Source organism: Pezoporus flaviventris, unplaced genomic scaffold (assembly GCF_033815535.1).
Source record: "Pezoporus flaviventris isolate CSIRO_AGI_PZ_B2104156 unplaced genomic scaffold, CSIRO_AGI_Pfla_v1 ptg000013l, whole genome shotgun sequence".
Lineage (NCBI taxonomy): Eukaryota > Metazoa > Chordata > Aves > Psittaciformes > Psittacidae > Pezoporus > Pezoporus flaviventris.
The window spans coordinates 3,141,929-3,166,970 of record NW_026892561.1 but is presented as its reverse complement, the minus strand read 5'-3'; the positions used below and the strand labels follow the sequence as shown (position 1 = coordinate 3,166,970).

Here is a 25,042-nt window from a genome sequence, read left to right as displayed (position 1 = left end):
AACAGCAGCTTTTTCAGAGACGTGGAGCAGTTTGGGCTAAAAAAGGGTATTTAGTCTCAGGGCCAGCAGCTGAATTTGCCTGCTGCCTACCTTCTGCTTCCCCACAGACTCTTCAGAAGGCAATTTTTTGCATATGATCTATTTGGTGAGTCACTGCTCGTACATCCTCCAAAGCAGCCTGTGTCCCCTCCCAAGTGACATGATTGTATCCCCCTAGACAGAACAAAGCTTGGGTGGGAAACAGAGCAGCATGCTGACCTGTACCACCCCCTTCCCGTGGAATTTGCTAAGGACGGCTGCAGTTCTGATGTGTGTCAGCACAAAGGCCACACTTTACAGCTTCTAAGTAGCATAAATGCTGTGAAAGGACTATCTTGCCTGAAAGACTGAAACAGAGGTACAAACAGAAGCATCCCAACCCCAGCTCAGGAACAAAGTCCTACTGTAGACAGGTAATTTACTGAACATTTTTGCTAGTTTCCTCTCTGTACCACTACAGGGCATTGGCTTAAAAAGAAGATAGAGAACTCCTTCTTTGTTGGGCACTTTGGAGAAATAAAATGCTACTTAATACTACTACTAACATTCCTTCCTTCACATAAGAGACAGCTCATCTGCATCCCAAGGCTGCTTTGTGTCTTGCTTTTATCCTTATGGAAAACGTTCAGTGAAAATCTGAGGTGAGGCAGAACACGAATGACCACATACACAAACACACAGTATATGCTTTCCAGAAGCACTATAGCCTTGTCTTGAACATGTATGCGAACAATTAAATAAACTACTTAGCAAAAACATTTATTACATATGCTCTCATATTTGTCAGTTACAGATAACTACATCCACACTGTAATTCACTATTATTTGTATCACAGTAGTACTCAAAAGCTGCAGTATAAAAAAACAGTCTTATTTTTATTAGGCACAGCACAGAACACAATCACTGCAGCAAAGAACATTTAATACACACTCAGAAAAGAACATTGCTAAAGTAAGCAAATGGAAATGATGAGATAGGGAAGGATGAGGGGAAATAAAACTTCCAAGACTTTCAAAATCTCCTGGAAATACAAACCCTGGAAAGCCAGTGGGAGAACAGACCTCTAAACTGTCTTAGAAACACCTAAGTAGATAGCAAAAGTATTAATTTCAGATGATTTATCAGCTCATACAAAAACAGTTCTCTGTTACGCATCGATGACTGGATCCTGTAGCACAAGAGGAGCACCTTCTCTAATGTGATGTAGCATGAACACACTCCTGACCCTGACTCACTATGCAAGTTTTGAAGGTGAAATGATTAAAGGAAAAAGAAAAAGAGTTGTTCATCGTCCTTTTCCTTCCTTAAGCAGCAATCCTTTACTTTCCCCACCAACTGGAAAAATAAGTAAAATGTAAATAACATTTAAGTTAAATGTCCTTGTGAGTCTGTTTTCCTTAGCCACATGAATACCCAGTAAAGTTCCTGAAGCTGTTTCTGGGTTTTGCAGCCAATTTAGCACTTTTCTACAACACTTGATGTCACACAGTGAAAAGATTTATACAAATCTGTCAAAAATACCCATCACCCATCTAACTACTCCTGTGAATTTAGCAATCCATACGCCCAATACTAAGCTGTACATTTTATGCAGATGATGTGTAATTACATATATTATGCATACCAAATTGACAAACACATATAAGAGATTTGCTTTGGGTGCGTAATTCAGTGGATGAAGTAAAAAAACATACTAAAACCTATGACAACTTACAGCTTCTCTTCCAACAGTTGGGTAGAATGGGGTGCCAAATAGTTTTCTCCCATTGATAAATGCCTTCATTATGAAATTGGTCACTGTTGAAGAAAGAAAGTTATTTGTAACAACAGGAAAGGCACAACACATTAGAAATTCATCATCAGTAGACATTAATAGCTTACTTTTCCTGGAGACTCCAGCACCGAGATTATGATTCAAGTCAAAAGGATCTGTGTAAAGAAGGGGAAAAAAAAAAAAAAATCAAGAGTTGTAAAAAATACAATAAAAACTCTTTGTTGCAGTGTAACACAGAGAATTCCACTTTAAATGCCCTTACAGAGTAGATCATAGCAAAGCAATGCTGAGTGTTTTAAAAATGTGACTAGCCATAATAAAGTAAGAGCAATTTCCTGACATAGAGTAAAAGTTATGAGTCTAATCTCGTATCATGAACTGCAGGAATTGCAAACAATGCTTTTTTAAAACACTGGTAGTAGTTTCCTCACATAAGGATCCTAGAATCATAGAACTGTTAGTGTTGGAAAGGACCTTAAAGACCATCTAGTTCCAACCCCCCTGCCATGGGCAGGGACACCTCGCACTAACCCGTCTCACCCAAGAGTCCATCCACCCTGTGCAACAAAGGAGAATAGGGCCTGAAGCAACAGTGTTCGTCACTCCCTCATGAATAGAATACAAAATCAGCAGGTGAATACCTTCAATAGCAATACATTTGGATGTCCACTGTTTCTCAAACGTAGTTAACAGCTTCTTCTGCCGGATGCTGATCACATATTCCTTGAAGTCAAATTCTTCAGTGTAGAATCGCAGCAACCCTAACCAAAGCTCTCCAAGAGATTCAGTGTTCTTTCCAAGAGCAGGCAGACGCTTCTTCTGCAGGCAATTGAAAACACGATTTATCCAGCTACAGCTACTGAAGTCTTCTCCTCCTGAACTACTGAGTTTGTCTACCGTGAAGTTTTCTCTTGGTTAAAATAAGGTTATATCAATGCAGTCAACACTACCTCAATCCTGGACTGTTTATTAAGAGTAAAAAGTATTTCTTCTGGTTTATGATATTTAGAAGTGATTTAAAAGAAACCAAGAAAAAGCAGACACTGATTTCAGCAAAACAGGACTCATTTAGGAAATTGTAATGCTATGGATATTGAAGTTTAATTCTTTTATACATTACACTGTTAGAAATGCATTACTTTCCCAGAGAAACAAGCTTTTAGTGACTTTTCTGGAATTAAGACTATTACCAGTTCTTCCATGTCATCAAAGAAAAAGGCATTCCATCCATCCACCATTCTTTGTGGAATCTGTTTTCCATCAAATATCTGCCAAAATAGAGAAGAACACAGTTATCACTCTAATTCAAAGTCACCATAATGCTGCTAAGTAGTAATATGAAAATATACATCTTTTAACAATTACTTCTTATAAAGGCAGAGTTTCCCATTGGTAAAAAGCTTAAATGTCTTTTTGCATTATTGCTATAATGCTCTCAAATTATTGGATATTTTATTTTTACTTATTTTTTGCAAATCAGAAAACATGACTGAAATTACTTCATCAAGATTCCAACGTCCTTCTTGCCCACAAAATCTCTAGGGAGACTTTATATGACTCCTATTACATTCTGACTTTAGCAAAGCCAAGGGGAAATTCCACTGTTATTTAAATGCACTCTCAGGGTAACAATAAAATAACAACCCCCCATCCACCACTTAAGTATCAGCAATAAAGTCTGAGTCTTCACTGCAGGGCTTAAGCCAATTTTCCTCTTGCATGAAGGCAACAACGAAGTCAGAAAGGGCTTATTTTAAGAAGTGCTTGGGAGTTCCTGAGAGTATCCAGGAAGAAGCAGATAGCTGACTAATTATATTCTCCCCACCCATGCAGTGGAGGTACAGAATGTTATTTTCTTAATAAAGTTTCCTGGCACATGTGAAATAGTATCTTTAAAGCTGCATCAATGCATTAGTTATCTTATTCCCCCCCCACACCCCATCAAATCATAAAATAAACCTTTTCTCTTACAGATAAGGTGTTGAGCAATAAATAATGCTTCTGACAATAAACAGTGGAAGAGCTGGACTTGCATTTAAGAGCATCTGGTGCAGCCTCATAATTACAATTCCCTCTCTCCACACCACCTGCCAATTTTTTTCTATCCTGTTCAGCATATAAATACCATCATAAGACCAAAATCCCAGAGTAAATGTAACAGCAGAACCCAGGTCCAACAGATTCTCCATTCTGTTGTAATTTTCTTGCTTGACCCAGTCAAACCAAGTGGGAGTTAGGAACATGCTAATGCAGAAGGGCCCCATATTTCATTCATCCCCCTGATCCTAAAAGCCCAGACCTCTCACATTTAGCTTGAGAAAACAGCACATCTATTTTCATAGCCTCTTTTTTCTGAAAACCTACCTCCTGGAGAACTGGAATAACTGGTGGATTTCTCTGCTGTAGAAAGTACAGAACCATGAGAATATAGGCATATGAAGATAGACTGCCACGGGATGCATCACCAATATCGCAGCGCTGGAGAAATACATTGTAAAATACACTGTAAAAATGCTGAATTTACAGTTTATTACTCAAGACTAACAACTATGTCAGAGAGCAGCCAGAAACACCACCAGCAACAGAAAACACATTCATCTCCTCACTAAAAATTGGTTTATGAAGACTGAAAAATAAATATCCCTTGAGTCAAGTGCCATCTGGCACATCCACAGCATAATTTGACTAACAGAAAGCCAGAAAAGCTTCTCATAGCTGAAGTTTGTTTCTAGTTTCTTTTGTGCCAAATTGAAGACAACAAATCAAACCCCCCAAAACAGAAACCCCAACAAACCTCCACGTCTGACGTCGTTTCAGTATTGTAAAATCTTATCCTCCTAAACTCATGCCTCATGTTACTAGAGCTGTTTCTATGATTCCTTATTGGTTTGGTTCTCCCCTTTTAAAAAATAATGAATTAATAAGCAAGTATTTCCATGTTGTACCAGCAGCTTAGGCAATATGTGGCATTTTGCTAGCATACATACACATACCTAACTGAACCATGGTCCAGCCTGTACAAACATCAGTGAATTACCTTACTATGCTTGAAAATCATATTACAGTATAACCTTTCCATAGCACCTGCTAGGTTCTAAGATACCCTTTGCTTCAAGTATGCGTCATAACAAACAACACATTTTTAACCTTCTAGGTCTGGAAAAAGCAGAGATTCACAAATTACTTTCACATCAGCGGCAGCAGTAACAGCTGTTCCTGGTTTTTCTGCCAATGCAAGCAAAGGAGGAAGCATTTTGCTTAAGCACAGAGTATCTGTATGGTTAGGAAGTCACCTCGGTACACATACATCAAGACTGTATGTGCCACAACTTGGAAACCTGGTCTTTACAGTAAGATTTTTAGCATTTATACAGAAATATGCAACACTACCAAGAAAAAGTATTCTCAACACAAGGCATTTCTCATCTGGACACAGAAAAGACATGGCAATATTCTGCATTACTGTGACCACACCAAGAAAAATATCATTTGTAGTCTTGGTGACAGTATAATGAACATGTCCATGTCGTTCTGGAAAAAAGTTATCTCATTCCTCTTGATATATTTTATTACATTAACATCTGGTAGCATGATGCAGTCTCTGTAACTCATTTTTTATTTGCCCCTGTTCCACTAAGCTTTCTTTGGATGTGCTTGGGGTCTGCAGCTTGAATAAAAAGAAACACCATGTTTGAATTATCAAAGACTCTGTGATAGTGTAACATTGTTTGGTATTGGGTATTTCCAAACTCTTAAAGTCAAATGTATGTCCTAGACAAATGAAGTAGAGATTCAGGCATTCATTTATCAATTCATACCTACTCCTGACTTGCTCGGTAAGTAAAACAAGGCAAGTATGCCAGAAGAAAGTTGCAATAATCTCTGGGCTGATCCTAGATATGGAAATTTGGGATGCCCATGCACAACCAGGTACTCTTACATCTCACAGTTACCATTTTCCCCAGTTTTGTTTGATTTTGGTGATGGATTTTTTTTTTTGCATTGAAGCTGGTTTGATTTTTTAAAAATTAAAGTTTTCCTCTCATCAGCTTCCTTTTAAGACAGAAATCAACAGACAGAGAGGATACCAGGACTAAAGAAGCGCATTCTGACACACACAATCAGATGGAGCACAGCAAGCTTAGGAAAGTGCACTTCATGTTAGTAATATTCTGACATATCCTTTCCAGTTGGTATTAGCAAAAGGCTAACTCAGTGGCTGTGAAGAAAACGCTGTATTATACAAGTAAGTACCTTCTTTTTGTATTACCTTTGCAAAAACTTTCATTGTATAGCCCAGATATTGCACTCTAGGATCAATAGCTGCGTATGTAGCCAGCATTCTTGTGTTATGCTGTGCCTGAGGATACAAGAAAGGAAATCAAACAGGAGTTTCAATGTCATTTATGGTTAATTACGGCCCAGTCTGCACTTCAAGCACAGGAGCTGCATAATGCAACTGGGGGCAAAAAAAAAAATAATCACAACAGTATTCCTTAAAATTCATTCAACTTCTCCTACACAAATATACCTGAATGGTATGATTGCTGCAGTCTTAATGCAGTAGCAACAATAAGAACCTCGGAAAACGCCAGCAAAGAAGTCTGTAAGATGACTCACACTGGAACAAGTTCCACGAATTGTTTCTTCACAGGTGAATGTGAGCCCATTATATAAGAGATCATGCAAATCCATTGTGTTACATGAAGGCTGGGATGAGATGCACTGATATCACTGATATTCACAAGGGCAGAAAGGCCACAATGAATATGGCACTAACAGCTTCTAAAAAGCATTCACAAAAATACTTTGTGTGGTGCTGCTCTGCATCAGCTTACAGAGCTACTTGGGTTGGGCTGAGGGTATAGGCCACTCAATTTAACCCATGCAGGGGAAGAAAACAAACACACAGCATTTTAATTCTGGCTTCGAAACCATTCCCTCAAATTATTATTTGAACAAATTACAGTGAATTAAAAAGCTTTCTTTGAACACAAAACTAAACACATACAGGTGCTTACCAGTGTATTATATAAACTGATGTCTCCTTCTAAGCCACTTCGTCTGTGTTCAAATTTTACTATAGGCACTTTGGCTGTTGTTATAGGCAAGATGTTCCTCAAACCTGGGGAAGCAACACTTTAGTACATAAAACATTTCCATTAACTACAAATATAGTAAATGTAAATACAAAACAAGTAACACTTTAACACACTTACCTGGATGCTTCTTAAGAACTTTTGCCAAACCTTCTATTATCTCTTTGCAATTTAATTTCTACAAAAAACAAATATAACAGCTTCAGATGGTGAACATGCATCTTATCCCAACAAGGACATTTACTATAAAACATACATTTCATAGAGGAAAAGGCTATGCACAAAAATCAGTAAGCAATAAGCCAGCACGGGGTAAACTGTTGACTCGTATTCTCTGTGTGGACATCTACAGTATGTAGATGTACAGTATGTGTGTCTATAGGGCATTAAAAGTAAAATATGCGGTATCTTGTCCAATTGTGCAGAGTGCAACAAGCAAATGTGCCACTAGCAAAATCCAACCTCTTCTGTGTTCAGAAATCTTAACTGAATTAAAAAATCCTTTAAGAATTCTTGGATTTAAAATAGTACATTTTATCAATTTCAGAACTCTTACCTCTGCATTTTCATGGCCTTCCAACGTCATGCAGATATCGAGATCACTGTCCCGAAACCCAAATCCATTCTTTGAAGAGCCAAACAAGCAAAGTCTGGCTTTGTCTGATCAAAAGAGTAGACCAAAAAAAGACAAATTCTCTTATAGTTGAATAGTTAAGCGCTTACTGTAGAATACTGCTTAAATGTGCAGGTGCCCATAAAAAATGAGTTAGAGAACTCACAGTGTCACTTCTAACACTTCACCTCTGATAACGGAGGAAGAGCAATACTTGAAACATTATTCATAGAAAGTAAGGCAGGATAAAGCCCATATAATTCTTATGAGCGAGGTAAGCTACAGAGTTATTATAACCATTAGATGGCATCTCCAAATGTGGTGCAAAGTTTAGTAACTGCATTTTCCTGTTTTAAATAAATCAAAATAATGTGTAAACCTAGTCACCAGTACAGCCTTACCCACAGATAAGACAGAGTTATTCTCAAGGTACTCCAAGCAGTATTTCTGGTTCCACTCACACTTTATCTAGGTTGCATATTTTACTAGATAAATTTGGTCAACCAATAAGTTTCTGTAACTACAACATACTGTTCAAGAAGATATAAGAAGTAAGATTAATATACTTTATGGAACATTCTTTCACAGTTATTTACATTGTTGTTTGAAACACAGTATTATAATGTATTTTCCTTCCTGTAAAGTGAAATTATGTAACTGAGAGGAAAATTAACTGAAAAGAATACATTTATCAGTTCAGTTGAAAGCAATGCTAGGAAAATATATTTAACACCTATTCACAGCTTTTTCCTCATCTTTAACAGAATTGGAAATCTTAAGCTTTTCAAGGTTCTGTAACAGGTCTCAACCCTCAGCTGCTGTCAGTAAATGGAGGGCACAGCGGGTGGATGGAAGCCCTGCTCGCAGTTCCTTGATCACAGGCCAGCTACAGCAGAAGGGATGGCCTGCTGTGCAAAGCAATGGACTGGACAGAATTCAGGAGACCTGGATTTGGTACCTGGCTCTAGCACTCCTTTACAACACCTACAAAAAATTCACTTTGCCTTGAACTCCATCATTATAGGAAGATACTTTTTTCTATTTTTGAATGGAAACGTGAAGATAAAAAGGTTACTAAGATTTCTAAGATCATAGAACCACAGAAATGTTTGGGTTGGAAGAGACGTTAAAGCTCATCCAGCTCCAACCCTCCTGCCATGCGCAGGGACACCTTCCACTAAACCAGGTTGCTCCAAGCCCCATCCAACCTGGTCTTGAACAGTGCCAGGGATGGGGCAGCCACAGCTTCTCTGGGCACCCTGGGCCAGTGCCTCACCACACTCATAGTGAAGAAAAGACACTTAATGCTGGCAACAAGAATACTTGCCCCACAACCCAGATAACACTAAGGCCAACTGGCCAGGGGCTATTCAAACTTTTTTTTTTTTGCCCCAACTACAATAATCCTGTATCTGCATTATTACTCTGGCAGCTCTTACTCCATTCTAGGGGCACTTCTATGGAATAGCATTGAGGGATGTTCAGTTCAGGAGTCTGCAAATCAGCTTTGCATATAGAGGAAAACAGATGCCACTGCTTTAAGCAAGGAAAATGAGCAATAAGGAGACAAATTACATCTTCATGCTCTGAACAACATGAATAAAGAAAGCATTATCAAGCATCACTACTTATGTTACATACCATTATACTCTTTTCGAATAAATCTTTCCAGACTTGCCAGAATTTGTTCTCTGTTTTGTTGCTCAGACAAAGGAGGGGATAATTCATCTAAGTAAAAACAAGTTAAAACACAGTCAGATGTGACATTCAGCTACCTCAAAAACCTTTTTCAGCTAATGAAAAGTCTTGGTTACCTTTCTCTTTCTTTTCTGTTATAGTTACTTTCCCTGAATATGTGTTGGGCTTTTTTTTGTATCACTAAAGTTGTTAGGATTTTATTTCAGACATTTGATTTCTTCTGTAATTATTCAAACACTGAGAGGCTTAGGGGGCACCTGGTGTCCAGCCAAGGTGAACCCACCACAGCACCCAAAATGGGCTTTGTTCCAGAAGAAGCCATAAAAATTGACACACACAAAACTTAGTTTTGCCCAGATCTTAACTCCTGGGAACACAAAAAACCTTTTACAAACTCAGTGAAAAAATCCTGTGTTGTATTAGTTTCTCAAATCTGTTATAAGAATTTGATATCACAACCACAGATTATATGGAACTAAAAATATCGATCAGTTTGTAGCCTAAAGTACCTGGCAGAGCTCCTTCACACTGAACATCTGGAAAAAGGAATTTAACCCATCTGCTCCCATTTTTTCCAGATTACAAAACACAGTTCACAGTGGAGTACAAACACTTTTCCAACTTACCAAAACATCTTTTACAGACTATATCAAGTATTTCCCGAAATCTGTCTGTCATTGGTGGTAGTGGTTTTAGATCTATTTTCTTGAAATCCTCTGGGCAGTCATTTTTGGAATGTCCATCCCGTTTGCAGATGCTGCATACTATAGTTGGTGGCTTGGGGGTAGAGGAATGGAGGGAGAAAAGAAAAAAGGTGCACAAACACAATTTTACTTCTAATAGTTCAAGAGCCCTAACATTGCCATGTAAGTCATGCAACCAAGAACAGTTAACATACGAACAGCAATAGATTCCCCACCTCTAAACAGGCTGCATTTAGCTCTTACAGTGCATAGGAGCTCCTGTAAATTCTACAAGAAAGTAGGAGAGGAAGGGAAAATAAAGAAAAAAAAACCACAAAAGAACCAAAACCAAAACCCAGGATTATTTTCTCTGTGTGTGGAAATCAGAAAGCTTTGCATAAGGCAGGTGTAATAAACCACCTAGTCCAAATGGTTTGGTACTTTCTAGTCCTGTGTAATAGGTACTCTGAAAAGGCCAGACCTATCATTCGTAACAGAGACTGCAACCATCACTGGGAAAATCCTGTCACCCATCCACCCTTATTTTTAGTCACTTAAAAATAATGGCTCACTGGTACATGACCAACACTGCTTAAATACACAGCTTACCTTTCCTGAAGTAAAAATAAACTTATCAAACACATAATGCATTTCTTCTGTAGAGAGCCTGCCTTCATCTTTGAGATCATGAGCTTCCACCACTGCTTTGCAGTTGGGCGAGGTAGCTGGTGTGCCAGTGCACTTATTCTTCTGCGAAGACTCTGTTACCAAACTCTGCCTACTTTCAGCATCAGAAAACTCATTACTAGAATTTGTGTCATGATGTTCGCTGCAGTTACTGTGGTGGCTTAGCTCACCTTCACTTACACAAACTGACGTTTCTAAATCATCCCTCTCTTTAAGTGATTTTTGCTTTAATTCACAGCTTTCGTTAGAAGCAAGGGATAATGCTTCTTCTTTGTCTTCATCGTAACTAGAGTCCAATGTCGAAAGTAGTGAAGAGTCCATGTTCTTGGAAGTACATCTTTTGGCTACAGCTTCTACCACTTCATTGCATTCAAGTTCATTCTCTGGTATGTTACATCCACTTCCCATATTTTGCTTATCTACAACTTTTTCCCCTTGTGGAAGGCAACAGTTGGCTACGGGCTCTTCAGCTTTTGGGGATTTCTTATTATTCATTTTCCCTTTTTCTTTTTTCTTGGTATCTGGCTTGGATTTAATCTCATCTTTACTTTGTGGACATGCAAAATATTTATATGCTGTCCTAAATCGCTCCAGGATGTACTCAAATACCATCTGGCTATTTAGACTTCGTGCAACATTCCTCTTTAGTGCAAAAGGATCTAGGAAGAAAAGGAACAACTTCATTAGTGATTTTTAATTTCTACATTTCACTAAAGCAGCTGAAATACCTAAGTTATGATAGAGCAGTTAAAAAGAGATTCTTCTAATACAATCCAGATTTGTATTTGGATATGCTTAGAGAACATAGGGCCCACAAGGTTTTTTGGACTTCTTCCATACAAAACACAACACATGTGTGGCTCTGAATGGCTGGCTATCATAAACCATTCTGAACAGTGTTATTTAAAAAGAAAACCACAGGTATATTGTACCATTATATTACGGTCAATCTCTAAACTAGGAATGAAAATAAACATACAAAGGCAAAATAAATGTAGGCCTGCCTGAACTTTTTCCCCTCACTGAAGGATTTGCATTTCCCTTAAGAAATTAATATCTCTGAGAGTAAGATGAAGGTTATAAGGATTATATGAACCAATCTCACCAGGTTTCATTCTTAGTCCTTCCTAGCGATTTCTAGATCAAACATGTTTTCCAAGTAAAAAGAGCACTTGCATAGTTGCTATAAGTTTGCCTGGGAAGATAGTATCAAACTGAGATTCTGTTACTTCATCATTTCAGTTACAAACTTAAAGTCAAAAGCAAAAACAAAAAACAAACCCTCATAAAACAAACAAAAGAAACACAAAGATCAACAATAGCAGGTATCAGAACCAGAATGCAATCTGTTGTTTGAAATTATTTCCTGTTTCTTCCTCAATAATTTGCCCTTTCATCTTACAGGCTTTAGTTTTCCACATGGAGAATAAACACTACTAGAATTAGAATTCTCTAGCTAAAAGTGATTGGAAGAAAAGAATTAGGAGAGGAAATAAAAGCCACAGGAGTGATCTCAAGACCCACTACTCAATATGTGCCTCAACAATTCATTCCTTGTTTTTCTGCTTCTTACTTTTCCTTCTTGCTCTTCCTGTACCTTACTGAGTCATCCTTTAGTAGTAACTCTACGATTCTCTTTGACCTATTTCTCCTTGTCCTCTCCATCACCTCATCTGTGTTACAGGAAAGCTTCTCCATCGACATCTCTGAATGTGATCAAAGGTCATTACGCTTCTATGAAAAATCACCTTAAATGGTTTCTCAACCTTCCTCAAATACCCAATTTCTCTATTCCTAAGGCCAATGCTTTGCTCTGTGACTTTCCCTGTTAAGTAGTGTTCACACATTTTCTGAGCTGAAGAACAGAAATAAAGATGTCTTCCAGTTATAAGGAACTAACAGACAAAGTAATTGTCTTTGTTTCTCTCCCCAACATACATAACTCAGGGTATGTACTATCACCAAATTCACCCTGAAAAAAGCACTTCCCTTAGAGCAGGATACTCAGGCCCCGAAGCACAGCCAATGACATGACACTGCATTTCATGGCAGTATGGAAATACTACCATCAGGGAAACAAGCAAGGGAGGGTGTTGGTGGGGCAGGGGGAGTGGAGTGCTGTGTGTGTGTTACTTTGACGGGTTTGCTCCGGTTCACTCTGATCAGAGTTGACCTCTCTGCTCGGTCAGAGGAAATGAACGAAGAGCTGCTAACACTCAAAATACACAGCGGCTTTTGGAAACGCAGCTAACGGCGCTGAAAATTCATAGTATCAGAATTATTAAAAAGCAATAAAAAATAGCTTACAGAAAGAATGAAAGAGAGACAAGAACAAAAAGATAAAAACCAGTGAGACAAATTTACACGCAGTTCAAGGATGAGAGTTTCAAGAAAATTTGTCTTCAAACAGACTAAGTAACTGACAACATAGATATCAAAAAAATAAATCACTTCATCTTCCAACTACTTATTTACTTTATTATCCAGACTTCTTGTGACAGACCTGTAAGTATTACGCAGCTAGAGATAATAATGCAGGATGACTACATGGCTAGAAACACAGGGTATTATCCTACCTTCAATGGCTATTCGCCTCTTAGGCCAGTTTTTATTCTCTCTGGTTAAGAGCTCCTGTACCCGTATGCTGATGACATATTCCTCCAAAGCAAATTCCAGTGTGTAAAACTTCAACAGTTCTAACCACAGCTGCCCCAGTGAAACTTGGTGAGGGGTTTTGAAAGCTAAGACAGACTGAAACACATGGAGAAAAACGCTCAACTGCAATAAGAAATGAAAATTCCCACTTTTCCTTCCCTGTTTCCACCCAATATTAATATTTAAAGATAAGACATAGGGATGTAAGATAAAATACAGGGATGTAAGATAGAATATGGTTCTCAGTGAAATAAAGCCACTTCTTACATTGCCTTGTTTCTCCTTTGCATTACTCTGGTTGTCCACTTCTGAGTTTGTTGCCTTCTTGCCACCACCCTTTTGCTGGTCAACTTTAGTTTTACTTTCTGCTCCAACTGAGTTTTTAGCTGCACCATTTGTTGGTGGTTTGTACTCCCACCGTACAAACTCCTCTTCTTCTACACCCTTCAGCTGGTGGTCATCTGGTCTCTTTGAGTCAAAGCCTTCAATCTATCAACAACAACATGGCTCTGAAACAAGACTGTTTCTAATACGTACAACCAAAAGTTTTCAGCAAAGGTTACACTGACAATTGTGACATTTACCCCCCTTAAAAGTAACTGATGTCAGATAAATAAATTCAGAGAATTAAACAAGAAAATATTTGCCTTTTCTCCAAAATACAGCATGACACAATTGCACAGGCTATTGCAGCTGCCTTTTCAAAATCATCAGGCATCAGCTGTGTGAGCTGTGTAAGTACCAGTGGGGTTTGTTTACTAATTTCTTAGGCAACTGAATGATGCACACTTCATGACCTTGCAGAACACAGGAACAATGTCAACAATTTAACAATAAGGTTACCATATTACCAAATCACTCACCCAGTTGCCCAAATAGGATGGTAAAATACGTGGTTTCCTTTGTTGAAGAAAAAATATCACCATTAAGGCAAAGGAGTACGAGGGAATCCCACCTTCAGCCTGACAGTCAATGTGACAGAGCTGTAAGAGAATATATCATTACTTTCCTGATGCAACATCAGCATTTTAATGTAAAATCTATCATAAAAGGACAAATATTAAAGAAATGAGACAGATACTACAGTGATACAGAAAATCTTTTATCTCAGAAACTGCAGTTGTCGTGCCATGCCACGTACAGACAAAATGCAAATTATAGTAACTTTATAGTAATTCATACAGTGCCTTATGTTATACTATATATGTTATTCTCTCCATTTTCTGACTGTGGGACACATTTATCTTCCTATCCATAAATTCATTCAACAATCACATATTTGTGTTACTGTGTGATACCTCACGTATGGAGATGGCAATTCTATGCGTCTGGATGTAACCTGGCATTGATCTCTGCTATAGGAACTATATAAACAGAGATGTACTAAACGTATTAGACATGGAGCAGTTCTTTGCAGTTTCTACTGCTGCTACTTACATGTTGTAAAATAAGCATTTTTGTAAAAACACCTTGTTAAATCAAGCAAATTCAATCTCATTCTGGCCTGTTAAGGTAAGAGCTGAATTAATGACATGAATTTCTCTTCTACAAACATATTCATGGTGTATTATACATTACATTGTATGCAGTACTTAAAAAGCAGAAAGTAAAGTAAACACGTGTAATTATCCTTAATATTTATAAACTTACTCTAGCCCAGTAGCGGAAAGCCAAAACTAAGGGAATAAGGACAGGCTCCAGTTTTCCAAGTGCAGCCAGCAGGTCAGTCGTAAGGCAAGCCACATCATTCCTAGCACTTACTTTACATGTCAAACCACTGTAATTACAAATGTAAACCAGAAAAAGAGTTACTGCCTTGTCTATCCAGATGATGCCTGCAGCAGGAGGGAGGTGGGGCATCACATCTACCATAATAAAAACAAGCATCAGTGTCTCCCTTGTGTAAGAACCTGAACTTCTTAAACAAAAGCTACAAAATATAATCACATTTTCTTTACTGTTAACTCATCAGTTGGATCTAGAACTTAAAGTTCCTTACAGCTAAAAATATAAAACAACATTAAGAATTTGCTCTAAGTTCTGCCATTACTATATTGTGCAATCTTACACAACGTAAACTCCATGTGTATCTTCAGCATACCAAATAAATAAATAAATAAATAAATACTCCAGACCTGCTGCATATTAAATTTGGGAAGTCCACAAAACAGCATCTCTAAAAACTTTTGGTTTACTTCTCAGATTAATTATTTCTATTCTCTTAGACAAAGTATTTGCATGATTTACAAGCACAGGAAAAGATATGGCTACTCTTGTTCCATTTACTTCCTCTGAATTTTCAGTCACATACCTCTAGCCAGTCAAAGCAACATGGACATACAGCAATCATGTTTCATTTTGGAGGTTGCTACTACTAAGGAATTTACTGAGACTGTCAGATGATGTGTCCTTTCTGGCAATGTGTATCTTACAAAATGTTTTTAAAGCCTTGGATTAAGCCGCTGGCAGAAACTTAAAGTATTAATTGAAAACCATTCCACTTTTCCCCTATTTAACTAAAAGTAGAACTGGTATTTTCAGACTCCTACAACTAATGAGCTCTCTGAAGCACAAAAACAAAGCTAAGCTTTCTTCCTAGACTGTATTTTCAATTACGAGCAATTCCCCTTTAACAGGAATGTTAGCTAAATGTGACAGTAATACTTCTTGTCAGGAGTGCAGGGAAGCAGCTGCTGTGAACAAGAATAGTAGAAACTGGCATCTCATTAAAAATCCTTTTTAATGACATGTACCTTTTCACATCTTTGCAAAAGACAACAGGAACTTTGGCATGGAAATCTGACTCCACGTCTGAGTAGACAGCTAAGCAAGGAGAAAAAAAAACATCCTGTATTAAAGTCTTTTATAGTTTTCCCAATTGGGTCTTTGAAACTATTACACTTACACCACGCTTTTACAGAACAATGCAAATTAAGTGCTGTGCAGTTAACAAGGAAGCAATATTCTCTGGATACTTTTGATTCACACCAGCAGTATCACACAGCCAGCAGGGAAAGAAAAAAAGAGAAATCCTTGTCAGGAAATTGGGCTGGCATCTCTTCTAGAACCTTTGCACCTTTACAACATTTGAAAGCCACAAGGTTGAATGACTGATGATACCATCAGAATAGTTTGAGAGCCACTTAAGGAGCCAACCTATCCAAATTTCCTGAAGGATCAAAAATGCTATGCTATTTGTGACACTTGGTTCAAGATATGCAGATTACAGGGTTAGATGACTTCCTGAGACAACAAGGAGGCTATAAGTTTCAGAAGTCTTGTAACAGTTCCCAACGATGTTCATATGCAAGTGGAAAGCGGCTTTTGGGTTTACTGCTCAGAATTTCTCCTACAAAGCTAAATACTTTTGACCTGGCATCTAACACTATTACCATAAATTCTGGCAGCCTGAACTGGACTACCTGGGCTGCCATTCTCCTGCTGCAGGTTCTCATCTCTCACTTACAGAAGCATTGGTATTCATAAAAATCACATTCAGAACAACAGCTCAGATACAAAAATTGATCAGCTTTCAACCAAAGTAAGTTTACAGAAAAATTAAGCATAAAAACTGAACAGCAGTTGGAATGTTAATTAAATAGAAATGAGATGTAACTATATCTCACCGCTGTTCTTCAAGATTTCAAGCACCTGTATCAGAACATCCGGTTGACTCATCTAAAACAAGAAAATTAGAGCAGGTTGCATTATTCAGACTAACCCATTTGATTTTACACTGTGCTTAACACTACCTGGATTGCACAACTAGGAGTGCTATGTCTTTTCTCAAAATGTAATCATGTGTCAGTATTAATGAAAAGGTTAACTGCATCAGTCTGCACCATGAAAACAGGTACTAGTGAACCTATCAGCCAGCCTGCTTTTAGCCTACAGCTTCTTTACTTAATACTTCTGTTCTAGTTCTGTATTAATGGAACCATAAAGTTAATACAAAATTATCTGCCATATATGTTGACACCGAAATTGCTGAATATGCCACCAGAAATACACAACAATAAAGAATTTAATGTCAGTGCTTTCCCAGGGGTTTTTAAAGGTTATAGTTTTCAAATGTGTTTTCTCCCCAGAAATCAACTGAAGTGGTGTTTCAAAGATAAGCTGTATATAGTTCAAAGAAAAGCTAAAAATTAGCACCACCTTTCAGCCTTTGTGAAAGAAAAAGTGACATGGTACACTTCACAAGCAACTGCCTGAAAAAGGACTCAGTTCTGCTTCCTAACTGCAGCACCATTTCAAAAAGCTGTGTAATTATGTACCCAAACTAGGCACCTTGAATTCCACTATAAAATAAAAAATCTTATGCTTCCGCACAAGCATAAGATTGTCCAAAAAAACAGAATTAAAGTCTCCTAATAAACACAGAAAACTTTACCTACTTGGTTCACAGCACACCTGACACCAACTAAAAGACTGGATGCTCTGTGCTAATCTACCACCATATGTCCCAAGAGGAGACAAAGGCAATGAAGCAGAAATAAATGTTAATGGCCTTGATTTAAAAAAACAGTCTTAGTTAATACAAGATAGTAACTACACACCTTCGGGGGGAATTTGATATCAATGTTAACATCGCTGGTCTTAAAAGCGAATCTGGTTAAACAGGAGCCATACATCCTCAGTGAACAGTCTAGAAGAGAGAAAAGTAATTATTTAGCAGCTAGTAAATAAATTATTCTTTAATGGATGACGTATACCTTTAGATCTTGTCCCTCCAAAGCAATACTCCTAGATGAATGAATACTGAAGCACATTCTCACTCCCGTGAGGACTAATCACTTCCATAAAACAGCATCACAGGAAAACAGGTAATTCAATTACTGTAATTACCACAGGTCCAAAACTTTTCAACCTGTTTAGAGTATTTTTGCAATGCAGCTTTAGTTTTGTTTGTTCTAAATAAAAAAATAAACAAAAAATATTAATAACTGTCATTATCTCTCTGCAGGACTTTATTTGACAGCTTTTGCTGACTACAGCTTGATTCTCTGCAGCAGGTGGACACTTAAAACATTCTTTGTTGCCTCGTACACTTGTCAAGAATTTTTCCATATGTGCTACAACCTGTTAATTTCATTAGCAAGTTCCTATAATTCATTACAAAACATGCATATAAAATGTAACTTCAGTATAATCCAAGGCACAAAGTACAGTATCCATCTAGCGGTTTTGTAGTTAATACAGTTCCTGCAAAGATGTACAACAGATCTAAACTGATGAGAAAATAACTATTCGATAATAGCATAATGAGAAATATCATTCCACTCCATAAACATCACTTCATGATATAATTTTTGCAGATAAAAACTTCCCTGTAATATGTATTAGGGCTCAATTTTCAACTGAAAGTTGACAGTGTTCTCAATCCCTTCCCTGCTCCAGCAGGGTACCTATAACTGGTTGCTCAGAACTGTGGCCAGCTGGGTTCTGAAGATCTCTCAGCATGGAGTGTCCACAACATCTCTATGCAGCCTGAGCCAGTGTTCAACCAGCTGCACAGTGACGAGGTTTTTTCGTTTTTTTCTTGTATTTTTTCTTAGTACCTTTGTGTTCTGAACAAACTCTCTCAAACAGATCCACAACAAAATAATTCTTAAAAGAGAAAATAAATCTTAACACGTGCCCAGCTTCAAACAAACCTTTCTCTATTTTTTACTTAGAAATTAGCCCTCTCAAAATTAATTAATTTATTGTAAATAATATTAATGCATGATTGCAATGATTTCCAGTGGCTTTTTGTAGCAGTAACAATTCTTGCATAGTTCTAATGTGAGCTCAAGAGAAAATCATGCCAGAACATCCCAGGTTTTCTACACTGTGCATGAATTATTTTTTTTCTATTAGGGAAACAGATTCACTAGAACATGGCGGGCTTTGAAAAGTGGGGTAATAAACTGTCATTTACTACTACAGACTCCCCCTCCACTTCTACTACTCCTCCACATCAGCTCATCAATCCAAACAACTCAGCCAGCCGAGTAACACTAATGTAGTAACTTTCATGAGTATTTATGTAAAAGTAATAATTTCCTTTGCTTTGTCTTATGCTTAATATAGTATCAGTGGAAGCCTCTGTAGTGTCAGAACAGAAGTTGGCACTAGAAGCCACATACAGCAATATTATAGAGCAAGCGAATTAGCAAACCTCCACCCTACTTTTCCCTGTTCTATACAGCACCTTATTTTTAAGCATATATTTAGTACGTTTCCTAAAACTAAAGCTCATCATCCTGCAGCAAACAAAATCTTTCTTACTACTGTATTTTTACAGAGCAAAAGGAAAAAGATATTTCTAAAATTAAAGGACAGTAGAGAGTATCAACCCAGTTTCAATATAGATTAAATAAAAAGATTGAAAACTCATTGCAAATGAGATTAATACTTTCTCTTCTGTTCAGATTCATTTCAAAACAAACCATTGTTAACATAATGTCAACATTACCATAGCTCCAAAACACAGCTCTCAAACACACAGTGTATTAACTAGAGGAGAAATGATGAGAATAGATGGGAAATCAATGCAAAGAAGTAAATGTCAAAGATTATCTTGTTACATTATTTATCTTGTTTTCCAACAGTAGTATAAATTGGATTTGAATGTTTAACATGCCCTATTGAAGTAACATAATGTACTTCTGAAGGGGTAGGAGGGGGAAGGAAGACTGTATCATTCAACTTACCCAGATAATTCAACTTACCTCAGACAATTTTTACGAACTAAGCATTTAACCTACTCAAGACCTTTCTTCTTTAATTATACTCATTTTTAATCAACATAAAGCACTTAATCAAGAAAAAGGCAGATGAAGTATGATACTGATATGTGATTAAGGAAATGTAGTATTTTGACCTATTTAAGGTAATTCAAGAGACTCTGGGAAGCTACAGTTGACCTCAGAGTACATCTCTCCTCATTTTAGGTCCCATTAACCAGAAATATACATGACCTGTTAAGCAATAACCCTTGTGGATTTTAACGGCTTGCTTTAATGAACAGTTACTGATGGGTACCTGCAGATATTTCACACCACTGAAAATATGCTTACCAAAATCATTCACAGGCAAGATCTGACTTGTTTTCCCAAAACTATGCTTTAAAAAGAATATATAAGTGCCTTATGGAACTTTCATCTACCCTGAGAGATGTTATAAACAACTAAAGAACCAGTAAGAAAAAATATATTTCCAACTCCTTCTCATTTTCCCCTCCTGCTACACTCATACAGGTTTAGTTAAGTGCACTTGTGGGGAGAAATCTCTACTGTTAACAGCCACAGACATTCAGTAATGCTAATTAAGGTATAGGTGGAAAGGTTTCTTGTACTAGAGCCTGAGGATCCTCAGTGGCTGAGGCTTTAAACACAAGCAGGTAGGAAATATTTCATGCCCTGGAAATTTCCAGACTTCATCAGAAATCATCACTTTAAAAGAGAACCAATAGCTTCAATAGAATCATAAAATGGTTTGGGTTAGAAAAGACCTTAAGATCTAGTTCTAACTCTCCTGTACAGCCTGGCCTTGAACATTGCCAGGGATGGACTAAAAGCATACTAGAAAGAAGGAAAAATAAGCACAATCGTATTTTCCTCCTTTTTTGCAGGTTTGTTGGTTCCTTTTAAGTCAACTGCCAGTCTGTTTTAAAATGCCTGTATATATTAATACTGTATCATATAAAGATAGCCCAAAACACGTTAATTCACCACTAATGATGGTGTCAAAAACTGTGTATAACTAAAGAAAAATTAAATGGGGAATATTGTGAATACCTGGTAAGGGCTGTTGAATAATTTTCTCCATCTCCTTCACAATGTCTTGACGAATTCGGAAGTCGTCATCGGATATGCCTTGCTCATTTGCTGCCTCAATGAGGGTAAAGCTCAGAGCAGCCAACTGTGCAGAAGAGGGAGGTGGGAGGGCTCGCAGCTCATTTTCTTCTTGTTTTTCCTGAAGAGTTATTAGATGAGAAAAGTAAAAACTGACATTTTAAGAGAAAAAGGTTATATCATGATACTAGAACGTACTGTTTAGTGTATGTGCTCTTCTATTTACATCGTGCTCTGACCAAACACTTTCAAAGGTAGGAACTCTGCCCGGCCTCACTGGCAAATGTACTAGAGTGGCTCATAGAGAGGACAGTAGATGCTCAGTGTTTAAAAGAGAGCGTGTTGTTTCACAACTGGCAACTGGGGAGGAAATCTGCTGTGTTACATTCCTGAACCACATTTTCTGACAGCTTTGAAACAGAATTCATCCAAGGAAATGAAAAGCTGTAATTGTTCCTACATAGTAAAAGTAACTGAGCTAAGAAAGTTCTTCTAGAGTCACACAGACTTTTTTCTCAGAGTGGATTGTTCTTGAAGGAAGGATATGCGAGGCAGAAGTGTTTCTAGCTCCAAGAAATGTTGATTTGAGTCTCACTGCTGCCTAAACAGCTGGTGCCAGAACGTGCTATTTTTAGTGCATCAAATTGATATCCTTCTAATCCAACAGCAAGAAATACGTCAGATGCATCGAGTCATCTGGGAGTAAGTACAACAATCACTTGTTTCACAAATTCATCAACTAAATTAAACAGGTGACTGACAGCAGAAATAAATAATAACCAGAAGATAATTATACACTAAGAAAACACAGTCCAGGATGAAAACGTTAAGTCAGTTCTAGGCTGCATTTCTTAACTCTTCTGTTCTGATTTGAATAAATTTAGTGTAAGAAAGAATTTGTGCATTTTCAATGGGCTATGTTTTTTTTTTTCACATCAGTGCTTTGTGTTTTTTCTTGAGTGTGGAAGCCACAGCTGCTGCTAGACTTCTTTGATAGCATGTACCTCATAGTTAGAGCTGTAAATAGGTATATTTTATAAAGCAACATTTAGACAGTTACATACTTCTTATCACTGTAATGTGGCACACCGCATAAAGCTATTTGAAGACAAGTGTTAAGAACTGAAACCACTCCCTGTCCTCTAGCATTTCCATCTGGTGATAAAGAAACCTCATTCCTCAGTTCTTATCTCCATGCCCAGATGACAAAGTATGGTACCAAAGTGTTTCTATATCAAACATGGAGCTTGTTTATTGCCACTTTATTAGCATATTTCCATTATGGAATTTAGCAGCAAGAGAACCAGAATCCTTTACAAATAATAACTAAACATAATACAGAAATGCTACTGTCTGAGATGTAATGGATTTATGATACTCGAGTTTTCTAAGTGATGGCTTATATATATGATAGAATCAGAGCATTAATTACAAACAGAAGTATGGTAAATACATGGGAACAGGAGTAATTGACAGAATTTTGGGGAATGGTTGTAGGAAAAGTAATTGTAACCATGTGAATCACAAACCCGTAAATACTGGGGAATTTGTAGCTCTTCATCAGCACTTACAAAAACGGGCCGGCAAGAAAAGCTGTGTACCTTTCGTTGGATTTCATGCATATAACAGTTCTTTAAAGCAAAGCACACAGTAACACCACAGTATCTGATAAGGAAACTGTTCTTCTCCTTGAAATCAAACTCATACATAAACCCAGGCAGATGATGAGTGACTCAGGAACTGAATCCCTTCCTACTTTAACTGTCTTTTTTTAGTCTAGACGTACTAATCATTCCACTCACCCATCACAGAGAGGATGTAGATAAAAACATCACAAGTCAGACGAAAAAGGAAAAAAACCCCAAAAAAACACCACCCCCAGCCCACCTCCAGTCTCCAGAGGTCTCGCTACCAATGATACTACTTTTGGAAGAAACAGAAATACTAAGTATGTTTCTCACCTAAGTTACCTTGCATACTGGTACTAACAGTATGATGAACTGCCCACTATTCAGAGACATGAATTCAGAAGCAATACCTAAGAATGTTCTTTCCTCTCTGCCTGGACAAACAGATCATCAAACACTTCCTGTCAAACAGAAAACGAGCAACAGAAACGTGTAGATCTCTGCTCAGCACACAAAATTATCACCTAAATGAAGATGACCGAAGAAAACAAACCACATAACTAAAACCCCCCCTTTTTCTTAAAGAAAAAACCCCAAACCAGTGAAAATCTTATCTGTTAACTTACCATTATGTTTTTCTTATGACGTTTTTCTTTAATATGCTTGTGAGCTCCCTGGATGTTCTCAATGTGAACTAAGCAGAGCTTGCATAGGTACTGACAGTTGGTGTATTCTGGGGAGCGCTGGGGAAAAATGGCCATAGATTAAGCTAAATTTTTTCTGCCAACAGTGTCTGAAAAGCTCAATTCTTTAAATAATAAATTGTATTTCACAATTACGTAACACTTGTAATGTCAAGGTGCTCTGTAAATATTAAATGGTCTCCAAAAAACACAGCAGAAATGGATTTTTACCTGTATGACAAGCAGGGAAAGCAAGGAAAGGAAGTGAGGTGACTTGAATGTTACACTTCTCAGTACATTTTTGAGAGGCAAGATTAAGACTGAAGAGTTTACACCACATAAGGCTGACCTAAAGGCCAGTAAGCCATTCCCTTGCCAGCTCAAGCTTTAATAACTATGGATTTATTAAATCTCTGCATCTATCCTCCCCTCTCTGGAGAGAAAACGGGAAGAATTCATTGTGTTATCTAGTACACACGTTAGGACAGATGGTGGTGGTATTTGGCTGGCATATTTACAGCAGACTCTGCAAGTACTGCATTTTTTGTTCTATTAGAAAGGGTGCGGCTAGCCAACAGGGAGGAAGAGAGCCAGTTTCTGACTTAATAATGGCTGTGCTCTGGATAAAGTGGGATCCTCTGACAAGGGGTAAGATTATTCCATGCTGATTAATAATTTGGGATACTCAGAATTCAAGAAACATGCAGAACAAGCATCTTTGTGTACATAAAGGCTGGAAGAGATGAAGTACACAAATGGAGAGCTGCTACCCAGGAGACCCCTGTGACAGTCTGTAAGAAGCAGCCAAGTCTCAGATGATGGGGGGCAGGAGATCACTATTTTCCTAGGGTCCAGGAGGGGATACTGGGGAGTTTATCCTACCAGGAAACCAGTGAGAACTACCAGACTAAACGACAGAAAAGACTACCTCTGCAAAGACAAGAGGTTACTGACAAATACTCCACTTTAGTATGTCTCATCCTGCAGTTGCATTTTCTTGCTCTACTAAAACACAGCTACAGAGATCAGAAACCTTTTGATATGCTCACTGCAAAGACAAAAGGGCCCTTTACTTTTTCTACAGACTTGTTAGCATTTTTATGTTAGCATTTTTACAATAACTGCTATCAGTTCTAATTGGGAAAGAAAAGGCCCTACTTAACATTTTCATCCTAGTTCTAATACATTTATAGTTCCTGAAACCAAAACGTATTCTGAAAACACCAGATGTTTAAACAGTGACATAACAATGAATGGAGAATGCTGTTTTAAGACACTAAGGTGGACTATAGATCAGTTAAACAAATTTGACTTACTAAACCACTACTAAATTTGGGCAAGTTTTTCCACTTACTGAGTTTGGTCATTTGCTTCGGAGGGGGAGGGGGGCGGGGAAGAGTGGAGGAAACTGATACTTTCCAACTGCAGAGTACCTATCAATTTAAAATAACATGGTCATTATCCTTTCATTACTAATTCTCTTCATCCTTTTATTTTTTTTATGAGACAGATACCTACTAAGAAGAAATTAAACATCAATTTTGAAAACAACTTGGCTAGCTCAAAAGACTCAAGTGTTCAACACATGATGACTGAAGTAGATGAAAACTATTTTACCACTCTTCTGAAATGGACTATCAG

At 37.6% G+C, this 25,042-nt stretch overlaps 1 protein-coding gene across 3 annotated transcripts in view; it reads right to left on the bottom strand.

The window, feature by feature from the left end:
- The window catches only part of TUT4 (terminal uridylyl transferase 4), a 48,254-nt gene that overhangs the window by 10,083 nt on the left and 13,129 nt on the right, over positions 1–25,042 (bottom strand). For all 3 annotated transcript variants that reach the window (XM_061451256.1, XM_061451258.1, XM_061451257.1), the window contains exons 4-24: positions 23,345–23,461; positions 21,034–21,211; positions 17,809–17,897; positions 16,876–16,927; positions 16,003–16,072; positions 14,900–15,026; positions 14,113–14,232; positions 13,517–13,738; positions 13,171–13,345; positions 10,517–11,253; positions 9,851–10,001; positions 9,168–9,254; positions 7,470–7,573; positions 7,034–7,091; positions 6,836–6,939; positions 6,085–6,174; positions 4,179–4,292; positions 3,005–3,082; positions 2,456–2,633; positions 1,922–1,969; positions 1,755–1,837 (exon numbers count right to left, since the gene is read on the bottom strand). In XM_061451256.1, the coding sequence (XP_061307240.1) occupies positions 1,755–1,837; positions 1,922–1,969; positions 2,456–2,633; positions 3,005–3,082; positions 4,179–4,292; positions 6,085–6,174; positions 6,836–6,939; positions 7,034–7,091; positions 7,470–7,573; positions 9,168–9,254; positions 9,851–10,001; positions 10,517–11,253; positions 13,171–13,345; positions 13,517–13,738; positions 14,113–14,232; positions 14,900–15,026; positions 16,003–16,072; positions 16,876–16,927; positions 17,809–17,897; positions 21,034–21,211; positions 23,345–23,461 (2,982 nt within the window). The remainder of the gene's footprint in view (positions 1–1,754; positions 1,838–1,921; positions 1,970–2,455; positions 2,634–3,004; positions 3,083–4,178; positions 4,293–6,084; positions 6,175–6,835; positions 6,940–7,033; positions 7,092–7,469; positions 7,574–9,167; positions 9,255–9,850; positions 10,002–10,516; positions 11,254–13,170; positions 13,346–13,516; positions 13,739–14,112; positions 14,233–14,899; positions 15,027–16,002; positions 16,073–16,875; positions 16,928–17,808; positions 17,898–21,033; positions 21,212–23,344; positions 23,462–25,042) is intronic.